Below are 11,284 nucleotides of genomic sequence, written 5' to 3'. Positions count from 1 at the left end.
TTTACTACATATTATTTGATTCTTCATAGGGCAAATGCTACATTGTAAAAGAAAGCACAACTATGCCACATATTTGTATAGTGAATGGTCTATATTTAAACCTTCTTTATAAATTCGACCCTATGGTCTTGAAGACACTGCCTTTAATCTCTATTTCCTTAAAGCATTGACTAACTAATTGAGGCTTAATACTGATCCTTCCACATCCCCATAAATATTGAGTACCAATCTGGTCTTCAAGAGTTCACAAATTCTCAAATTTCTTTTTGACAAGATGAGTTGACAATCACTTCTTCCTTTAACTTTTCTTTGACAATCAATAAATTAATCAGGTATTGAATAAGTTAAGTAGAGATTCACCATTCTTACACATAAACACATGTCAATAACACCAATGATGTTTGGTTACATCCAATGTCTTTTGGGATGATTTCAGTTTGCATCTCTGCTCTTCATTGGAATGCCTGAACCTTTTGGAATCTTACTATGAACTTTGACCTTCGGCTGTGCTAACCTACTTGGAGGTTTGATATTGGATTTAACGGGAGAAGGGAGCTTGGAGGTGCCTTGTGGTAGGGTGGTAGTGGTGATGGTGGTGGTGGTGGTGGTGAGGGTTGTTGTCTGGACTTGCCCTCTTGGAGCAACGGTTGGGTTGTTATTCTGGTTGCACTGGAGCTGGACACCGGGTTGCCTGACCCCAGCGCTGTTCGTGACGCCCAGGATTCGCTTCTCTGGAGGAGGGGAACCCTTCTGAAGTTTTGGGGCGTTACTGGCAGGAATGGTGCGTCTCGGGGACTTTGGGCTGGGCATCTTTGATTTGTGGACTGGCATGCCATTTGCAATGTTCTTGGTTTGTGTGGGGTTTCCAGTGTCTCTCTTCACTGCACCGTTAGCAGGCTGTCGACTGGAAGGCAGCCTCGATGACGGTGCAGGGAGACGGGATTTGGGGCATTGCTTATCAGCCCCATTCTGTTTCTCTTGGGTGTGTACTGTTGCTGTGTGTTGAGTTGAGGAAAGTTTATTATCAATTAGATCAGGGCTAGAATGCCTCAGTTCCTGAGTGGTTTTTATAGTTTCTGGGGATCTTCGTTGTGACGACGTCAAGTCTTGATTGCTTGACCGCTTTGTGATCATTCCTTGGGTGCGGGCAATTTTGGGCATTGCCAGCTCTTGGCTCTTCTGTTGTTGCTGCTGCCACATGTGGTGCTGTTGCAGCAGCTGCTGCCTCTTAAACTGCTGCTGTTGCTGCTCAACCAATATCTCTTGTTGCTTCTGCAGATTAGCGGACACCTTCTCCTGCTGATTCTTCTGCAGTTGTTGCTGTTGGCTGTGCAGTCTTTGCTGATTCTCCTGTTGCTGTTTGTGGGCAGCCTGGTGTTGTTTATGAAGTTTGTCTTGTTGCTGTTGAAGCTGCAGTTGCTGCCATTCTAAGCTTCCTTGCTGCTCTTGTGCAGGAACAGCCTTTGTCTGCTCTCCTCTGCCATCTCCCTTATGGTAGGAAGTTGGTTTCTGTAGCCTGCTTGATTGGTTGCCTCTGCCATCCAATGCTACACTGCCATCAGGTTTCCTGCACTGTTGCTGGCTAGCCTTTGGTCGCTGTATCTGTCTTGGTCGCTGCATCCTAGAAGCTGGTCTCCTCATCTGAGTCTGCTTAGACTTCTCCCCTAGTGACCCTGAATCTTCACTGCTATCATGGGAGCTATCGCTTTCATTCCGCTGCCTACAGACCAACCTACCACCAGCACCTGTCCCTTCATCTGAACTGGACAACCTGCCACTAGCAACTCTAGGAGACACCAACTTTCCCCTCATGCCCAGCCTGCTTTGAGGGTGCTTCAACCTCCCGCTGCACACCTCGCCAATCTCCTCTGAGCTTGACCCTTTATCTCGGTTCATCCTTGGCAGGGAGCTTCCACGTTGACTTGGTAGCTTCAGCTGACCGGACCCTGCACCATCACTACCTTGATCAGATATCCGGACATGTTTCCGATGGGGCTTGGTCACTTTCTGCCTCCCTAAGCGGGTGACGTTGTCGTCGCTGGTATCGCCAGAGCTGAGGCTGTTTCCTAGAGGAGAGAGAGTGACCTGATCCAGGCCAGAGGACCCCCTCCAAGGCTCTCGAAGAACTCCTTCTTCCCCGGCAGAGGATGAGGAGGAGATGGAGAGGCATCCTTCTCTGGACAGGTAGCTGCTGGTTGTAACCCCTGACCTTTGTTGGATGACATTGCTGTCTCCTTGCTTTCTTTCGCTGGTGAAGCCATCTTCACACTGCTTGCATCCCTGCAGAAAATTAATAAAACAAAAAGAAATCTATCAGTACTTCAGTAGTAAGTAAGCAGCCTAAATAAAAGTACCAAGTAATCAACAAACGCCATTACAAACGCTCTATCCCTAAAAAATTGAAGACACACAAAAACAGATATCTGGATCACATTGTATAGATACATCATACCAATATTCTCGAAGTTTGAAAGGTGTGCAAACATGTATGAAAAATCATTCTGTATTTCAGGCATGAATATATTCAAATAAGCATGTAGTATTACATCATGCATTACATCTTGCAGTCATAGTTTTAACCCACAGACCCCCAAATTCATCTTTCTCAAGGTGTTAGAATAGAGACACCCAGCTCTTGCATTCTATCGGTTACTCACTTTAACTGATAAGACGTAGAAAAAGAAGACAAAAACAAAGAGCAAACTGTTTATTTTTTAGCAACAGCATGTTGGAGAAACAGACAAGGGGCTTGATCAAAGTTTACATACAGATGCATAATTGAATTATTGCTTTCTTCCTTTCTGCCGACCTGTGCCACACGCCTTGGGAATTGTGACGAGTTTGGCACAGGAAGAGAGGGGTGGAAGTATTAGCACGAGACAGTAACACACCTGATGACGGACACAGAATACATCATTTAGACTGATGAACTTTGAAAAAAACTTGCGGCCCAAAATATATTCGGAGAGCTGGAATAAAATCATTCTCTCCCTGTTTCCTGAGAAAGTTCATTGTTATCTTTCCTCATCATCATCATGTCCTATGGAAATGTCACAATGCCTTCAGAAATACAAATATATCCCAGTTTTTGGTTTTATCATTAGAGATTTAGGAAATATTTTTGCATTAAGTTTTATGAAAGTGTATAAGTGGCCTACATCAGCAAGGCTACAGACTTTGGACATTCTAAATTTAATCTAAATATTACTTGGAGCCCCAATTTTGCAAATCATCAGATTTTATCTAATCCACCAAAATAGAACAGCTTTTTTTCCCTTTAGTATGAACATTGACATCTTTTTCTATAACATATTTTGATTTAAGTTTCAATGAGCAAAATATCCCTCGCTTGGCCAGGATTTTCAATATGGGGACAGAGTTTAGCGCACATAAGAGGCATGGGAAAGCTTCATTTTATTTTCATTTAATTAAATGTATTCATTTATACTTATTTATTTATTTATTTATATATTCATTGATTAATTCAGTCATATGTTGGGGTGTTGAAAGTTTGGCTTTCATCAAAGAATGATGGAATATGGTGGGGCAGTAATGAAATATGAATTAATCAATTATCATCATTACAATTACGTATGAGTAAATTTTGACGGCTAAATTACGTTGCAACCTAATGTTAACCTGGCTTGCACACAGAGATCTTGATATTCACAAGTGATTAATTGTATATCAGGCAATAGCATTATAAAGTGTGATATATGCCACAAGTCTTTAGTTTTGTTAGTTCAAAGTAAAAGTAGTGAAAAAAAAGGAAAAAAAGCTGATCAGGTAAAAAGCCTCAAATTTGAAGCTCTGCTTGCTGCTCCACAAAGTAGTCAAAAGCTTTACACAGGCTTGAAAACTTGAGACGTCGCTCCCATGAATAACCAAGAGGGATGTCCTGTCTAACTGGCAGAGCTTATAAGAATTAACTTGCATACTGAACGGAAGGGTCCAATTCCCTTAATTTTTCAGGAGAATGGATTGAGAATTAGAGCAGGAGTAAGTTGAAAGAGGGCAGGGGTATCAGAGAGAGGATATTTGTATGCCCCTAGCTCTGTCAAGAGGGGGATGAAGGAGATTTCCAGCTGATTTTGCTCACGGCTACTGCTTCAGCAGCTCTTGAAGCCTTGAGTTTTACTTCACGAGACCTAGTGCTTGCCCACATGCTCAAAATTTCAACTTGATCTTGTGATATTGATCAACAATAGGTGCTAGTACCATAAAAACTGTGAGCTGTGCAATCTCTCACACTAAGTAGAAGATGTAAAGACACAAGTTATCTAGAGCACCGAGCTGTGATATTGTCCCTGCTTCAGGTCCAGGATTTACCAATTGACAAACAGTATGCAGATCACATGTACCATAAAGAACAGGACCAAAGAAAGATCCTTGAGGCAATCCATACCACTGTGCCCATCAACCAGTCCTAAAAGGTTTATGATCAATTGCAGAGTTCGTATTATCGATCCCTAGAAAGGTTCTGATTGTTGTCTTTGTACTCAATTGATGTATCTCAAAAGATCTGGCTCCCTCTTTTGTTAGCAACTGCAACTTGAATTTGCATATAAAGAACATGACGTTGGAAGTTTGCTATCAATTGGAAAAGCTTAAATCAAAATGCTCTTTGTCCAAAGTTTGTTTCAAAGAAAAACAATTATTTATCATAATTTGTGAATCCCATATGGAGGAAAAAATTGAATGATTTTTCAAGTGAATCCCATCAAGTACAAAACTGTAGCAAGGAAAACAACGAGGAATATAAGTGGCTTTGTAAAAGGCGCTCTTCATGTAGTGAAACAAGCATGACATGCTAAAATGTGACAGTAGTCCCTGGAAATGACTTGTTAGAAACTCAAATTCTTTGTCTGACATCCCTCTTTGGTCTGCCAATTAGTACACCATCTTAAGGTGATCTTCACAAAGCCGGTGATTCAGAAGATTTAAGCCCCATCTTTTCTCTTTTCAGTTTAAGGTATCGCTAAACGGTGTAAGATGTCTTTAACAAGATGGGGAGGGGTGTTATAATGTTTATGAAAGTCATCTAAAAAGCCACTCATCGTGGAGATTGTTAAAAGTGGTTTAACCAGACAAGGGAACTATGAAGGTAAAATAATACTTATGATCAAGGATCCAGGCGACAGCCTGATGTAAGTCCTATACAACTAGATACAAGGAACTTGGAATCGACACAAATGTGGAAAAGTAATTGCTTCTACTGACAAGACTTTGTTTGCTATGTAGAGATCAATTCTAAATTGTATGTATAGTTCATGCTGATGCACTGATTTCGATTGTACATTAGAGATAAATAAGTTCTGGGGCCCATTTCATAAAGATTTACAACTGTTGTAACTTTGCCAATATGGCAACTACCATGGCAACCTTGATTCCGATTGGCTGCTGAGCCCTGTTACCATGGTAGTTGCCACAATGGCAAAGTTCCACAGTTGCAAGTCCTTTATGAAACAGGCCCCTGATCATTGTAAATCAATAAATAACAGTCAAGAATTCAAGATAAACACAATCAATGCATTCTCTACATGGAATTCCCTATCCTTTCAATCAGGTACACAAAAAGGGTGTTTCTTTAGGTACAGGCAAATCTAAATGGGACAAAAAATTAAGAACAGAGATAAAAGGTGACTAGCATTACACAACAGATAGCCTGATGACATTAAAAATTAGTGAAATTAGTGAAAGTTGATTGCTTTTGATGCGAACCACAGATCTAAGAGCATTTACCCACCAACCATCTTACTCTGTGTTGTTGCAATATCAACCTCGGAATTCAACATTCTGAAAGGGTGCTGCAAAAACTATATCGAACCCCCAAAAATGGTTGATTGATTGATTGATTTCATTTGCCAAGTCACTAAAACATAACAACGGATATTATACATAGAAGAATAAGATCAGTATTCTTGAACGCCAAAGATTAAAAATATACATTTTGTATTTTACTTTATATCTTTGATTTGGTAAGCCATTTTGTCGTTTATTTAAATACCTTTTTTATGCTTATCATCTGCATGCAATTATTACTACCTTTAATAAGGCATGGTTTCCTTTACTTAAACAGGTTTTCAAATCCATTAATATTAATATGCTATTTAGTATTTAGCTATATTGCTGAGAACTGTATTATTCTTTAAAGGCTATCAACAGTTAATAGAAGTTGATATACCTGAACAGGATAGGTTCCATGCAAAGCCATGTACTCTTCAAATGCAGCCTTTATCCGACTGGATGCAACGACAATAATGAGAAATGGGTGGAGTAAGGGTGTAAGTTTTGGTGGTGGTGGGGGAGGGTGCGTGTGTGTGGAGGGGGTTATCAAGGAAGGGAAAGAGAGGTATTGTCAGGGCATAGGTAAGATGGGATGGGGCAGGGTTAATGTAAGATGATTAGGGGTGTGAGTGGGGTACGAAATTGATGTAAATGGGGTAGGGAACATGTGTGAGTGGGGTATGGCACAGGTGTGAGTGAGGGATGGCAGATGTGTTAGAGGAGTAGAGCAGAATATAAGTGGGATAGGGTCAGGGTGTAAGTTGGCAGACCAAAGGTGTGAGTGGGGTAGGGCATGGGTGTGAGTGGGGTAGGGCAAGGGTGTGAGTGGGGAAGGGAGCATGGGTGAGTGGGGTATGGAAGATGTGTGTGTGTGGGGGAGGGCACAGTTGTGATAAATGGCAGTCTTGGCAGATGTGTGAGTGGGGTATGGCAGATGTGTGTGTGGGGTATGGCAGATGTGTGTTTAGGGTAGGACAAGGGTGTGAGTGGGGTAGGGAGCATGGGTGAGTGGGGGTATGGCAGAAGGGTGAGTGGGGGTATGGCAGAAGTGTGAGTGAGGTATGGCATATGAGTGAGTGGGGGAGGGCACAGTTGTGATGAATGGCAGTCTTGGCAGATGTGTGAGTGGGGTATGGCAGATGTGTGAGTGAGGTAGGACAAGGGGGTGAGTGGGGTAGGGAGTATGTGTGGGTGGGGTATGGCAGAGGTGTGAGTGAGGTATGGCAGATGTGTGAGTGAGGTGAGACAAAGTCATACATTGTGGAAAGTACAGTACAATAGGCCAGCAGAGAAAGAAAATAGAAATAAGAAGGGAAATCATAAACAGAAAAGAAATTTGAGGAACAATAAGGAAAAGGGGATGATCAGGAAAAATTGACAAAAGTGAAGAACATGAGTCATCCATCTCTGATGTTCAAAAATCATAAAACATTACATTTACCCATCTATATTATGTAGCTAAAACAGATGTGCTAAAATCACACCTATACAATAAAACAGTCTTAAAATCCTTGAAAATATATCAGTTTCAATGAAGTTTACAGAACAATCAACCAAAAGAAAACAATTCATTTCAAATGCCTACCAAACATTGCCATGGTGATGCATGTATTTTGATGAGTCATCTTTATTGCTCAATTTACATATCGTTCAAAAAGGTACAGTCATAAAACAAATATTGAAAGATAATTTCAATCATTCCAAAAATCAAAAGAATAATGAAGTCAAGGTCATCTGCCTTCCGTCTCTCTAGCATTTTGGACATATTCTCTCTTTTCTATAGCGTTTCCTCAATACGTAGCATACTTCATAAAGTATGAACAAAGTCCAATGTTATCGGCAGAGCAATGTCAACAAAGCTCTCCTGAACAAAATTTTAAAAAGCATAATAATAATTTCCAGATCACTGACCATGAAACACTGTGGTGGTTACAACAGGACAACTTTGTCTCTTTCAAAGAGTAAGAGTGCCTCCACTCACTACCATTAGGGTAGCATTTCATGAAACAAATAGTTAATGATTTTTACTGACTATTATTATAAGCTACTGAAATCCTTGCATCTGATTGGCTCAGAGCAAATATTCGGTCAGTGAAATACAATAACAAAGTGCTTCATGAAACACCTGATTTTACACTGAATTTAGCTCACGAAATTTTGTATAAAAAACATGATCAGGGATGTACTGTAGCTATTAGTCTTTCATCCATCTTTTTTATTGCAAAAATATAATATGATAGGCCCATATTGTTGTGTCGGTGCAGGCGAACCCTTAACACCACACTGAGGGCGCAAAAACGCCCTTAGCAGCACACATAAGTGCATTGTGTTAGGGCGTTTCTGCACCGGTGCGGTGCCCAAAAATGTGTTGCTAAAGGCATTCTTGCACCAACACAATGATACATGGATTTTACAAATGTTCTTTAAATGGTTTTAAAAATAGATATTACAAACTTCTCATGGAAAGTTTGGAAACTAGAAAATATGAGAAGACTTTTGAGAGCTTTAATAAATGATCTTGAACTTCAAATATTTGTCCCCCGACCTAAATTTGAACAAGTCACGGAGGGGACACTTTCTTGCAAGAAAAAAGAAAGAACTATCAACGGCTAGTCTTGCTGGGAAAGCCTTGAAAGCCAAAGGAGCCGAAAAAGCTACCGAACAGCACTTCCTGTTATGGGAAACAGCAATAAACTATGATTCACCAAAATATGCATCACCCCCATCTAGAGTTACCTTGGAAATAAAATATATGACTAAGGCTGAACATAAGAATAGGCTATGCTAAAAATACACGTATTAACACATAACTCAACACCTAACATGAACTAGGTCGAAGAGATTACATGGTTTAAGGGATGGGGGAGGGGTTCTTGATCTAATTTACAAATTATGTACCAAGTCTATCATTCTAAGGGCATTCTTCTAAAATTGCACAATTATACAGACAAAATATCATAAATAAATTTCAGCTATAATTTGCATCAATTGGTGCATGATTATTATGGCACTGCATCCACATAGAAAATGGATTAGGGTCAGCATTTAGTTTTGATGATATGAAATGAAAGGTGTAAATCTAAATTCTTACATGATTAAGTATTTTCCTTCATTTAAAAAAAATCTACATTAATGGGTATTTTTTATTTCAAAAATAGTGGGGAAACTAACACAAACAAAACATATGCAGATATGCTTCCCCCTTTTTGGGGTAAAAACCATCAGATTCAAGCATGCAATGAGCTGCAAATTTCTGGAAACAATCTGTAGCTTTCTAATATCAAGGTAAAAATTTTTGAATATATCTGAAATACATTTATTTCAAGAAAAAATTAACCATTGCCAAGAGAGTTCTATAGTATATAGTTTCATGTGTATGCCAAGAGAGTTTTATAGTATATAGCTTCAACTGTATTTTTTTTTTACAGAGGAACAATTGAATTAAATGCACTTTTGCAAGATGATTTTTATCAAATGTTAGATGATATTCCTGGAACATGATTGATATTTTACTGAACCCTTGAAAGACATGATACAAGGATAGTATTGCACTGATGCAGTGGACTACAGGGAAGAGACAAATAACTAGAAAGTAATTGTAGATGGTATCTATACAGACCCTCCATTACAGCAAAGAACCGTTTGAAATAAAGGAAATAAAATTCTTCTTTTCATAATGACAAGTGACTATAACTATAATATCAATAAATCAATAAATTCTATTGAATGCCACAATAAGGGGGGAGGGGAACAACCTAGATTCCTTTTGTAAACTAAAATAACACTAAATCACACTCTGCTCTATTTAGTATCTAGTGTCAATGCCAGAAAATACTTTACATCACAAATATACATAACACAACATGTATTTTTCTATTTTATGAGCACTTAAATCATACATCATTCATATAGGCCTACTTTCTATTTATATGAATTAATTGATTAATGTGTTTGATTTAAAACTACAAGCTTACCAATATCATATCAGAAATATTTTCAGAAACATTTCATCTTCAAAGACTAAGAATTTGAGAACTTGCATAATTTATAAGCAAAAACATATAGAAAATGGAATAGAATCTGCAGAACTACAAAGATATAAATTCTATTTTTTGATGAATGGTTTCTGCCCGCCATTTCATGGAAATTTAATTAAGAGAAATGGTTGATTGTGATAAATTTTTCTTTGATAAAAAATCTTAAAACAGAATCAAATTCATATATACTACATATGGAAGTGAATGATAAAAAAATGATGCAATTTCAATATATGTTTCAACTTTCATTCTGCAATATTGTTGAAAGAATTTGTAATATATGAAACAAAACAGGGCCATGCATTAAGAAATACTATGGAAATATGTTTTTAAATAGATTGACGTGCATATTGCAAATGCATTATCATAATTTTGTAGACAAGCAGTGAAATGTAGAATACAGTATATTTAGATGTACAGGCAGACCATAATTGATACAAATGTATTCTATATTTTTAGTAAACCAATTTCTTTTTATTATTCCTTGAACTTTGAAGCTAAAAAGCCTACAATATCATAAGTGATATTTTTTCAAGCTTGAAATAATTTGCTCCTATGATTTTTGCAGCTGTTATGGCATTGGCTCTTGCTTTTAAGGAAGCTTATTATTCATTATGTACGATGATAAAATACCGTTCAAAAATTGATTTTATGTATACAGAGTATGATGGACTGAAAGATGCGAGCTATCTATAGAGAAACAACAATGCAGCCATCTGAATGGATAAAATGTACTTTAAACAATCGAATTTCAACCATTTTCTATTAATTTCTATCAGAGTTACGACCTGAGTACTGTATAGGCTATCTTCAGAAAATTACTAACTAATGGATGATTAGACCAAATGGCAATTGCACGAAATTGATAGACCAAATGGGAAATCAGCTGAAAGTTTCTAGAACCAAAATTTTTGTTTCTGTAAATGCATGCTGTTCATAAAAGAAATCTAAAGTGTGATTTGTTATATCTGAATTTCATTTGAGTTTAATGCATTTAAAGATATGCTGTAATAATGAGAAAAAATGGAAATAGTAATAGCCTACACAGTACTTGATGTATAACCACACATACAAGGCAAAATTCAAGTTTACGTTGCCTAAAATACACAGATGATCATGGCTTGACGTCAATCCAATAGAAAAAAGGAAATACTAAAGAGACCCGATTACGTTGTAGGATATAGGCATGCTTGAAAGAAATAGCAATGCACTGGGGATAGTTTGTCTCACTCACTCAGACCCAATGCTGCAAACAGTATGTAAAATTAATTTGAAACAAACAGAACATACATGTACCGTAATGTTCAAAGTTTTTCAAACATTCTTCAAGTAGCTTCAAATGTTTGAACATAAATATCTCTTTGTAGGCATTCAACGTGATACAAGTTTAAATAAAATAATAATATCAATTCAATTTCTTGGTTACTTTCTTATTGCAAATTTCAAATATATATTTTCAT

The 11,284-nt window shown here is 38.0% G+C and overlaps 1 protein-coding gene across 1 annotated transcript; it reads right to left on the bottom strand.

The window, feature by feature from the left end:
- Nucleotides 1–432: 432 nt before the first annotated feature.
- On the bottom strand, nt 433–4,165 carry LOC129281529 (putative uncharacterized protein DDB_G0271606). Its single transcript, XM_054917458.2, has 2 exons — nt 4,100–4,165; nt 433–2,280 (listed from the first exon to the last, which is right to left on the bottom strand). Exons 1-2 carry the CDS (start codon nt 4,163–4,165, stop codon nt 433–435), a joined length of 1,914 nt encoding a protein of 637 aa, XP_054773433.2.
- Between the last annotated feature and the right edge of the window lie 7,119 nt (nt 4,166–11,284).

This window comes from Lytechinus pictus, chromosome 18 (assembly GCF_037042905.1).
Source record: "Lytechinus pictus isolate F3 Inbred chromosome 18, Lp3.0, whole genome shotgun sequence".
NCBI lineage: Eukaryota > Metazoa > Echinodermata > Echinoidea > Temnopleuroida > Toxopneustidae > Lytechinus > Lytechinus pictus.
The sequence above is the reverse complement of the archived record's forward strand: the minus strand, read 5'-3'. Positions and strand labels throughout refer to the sequence as shown.

What these genes read in the sequence shown, in the direction of transcription:
- LOC129281529 (XM_054917458.2), bottom strand. Translation starts at nt 4,165, where the DNA reads ATGTGGGCAAGCACTAGGTCTCGTGAAGTAAAACTCAAGGCTTCAAGA. An exon ending in GAGCTGCTGAAGCAGTAGCC is followed by an intron (nt 2,281 to 4,099) that starts GTGAGCAAAATC and finishes AATTTTCTGCAG; the next exon opens with GGATGCAAGCAGTGTGAAGA.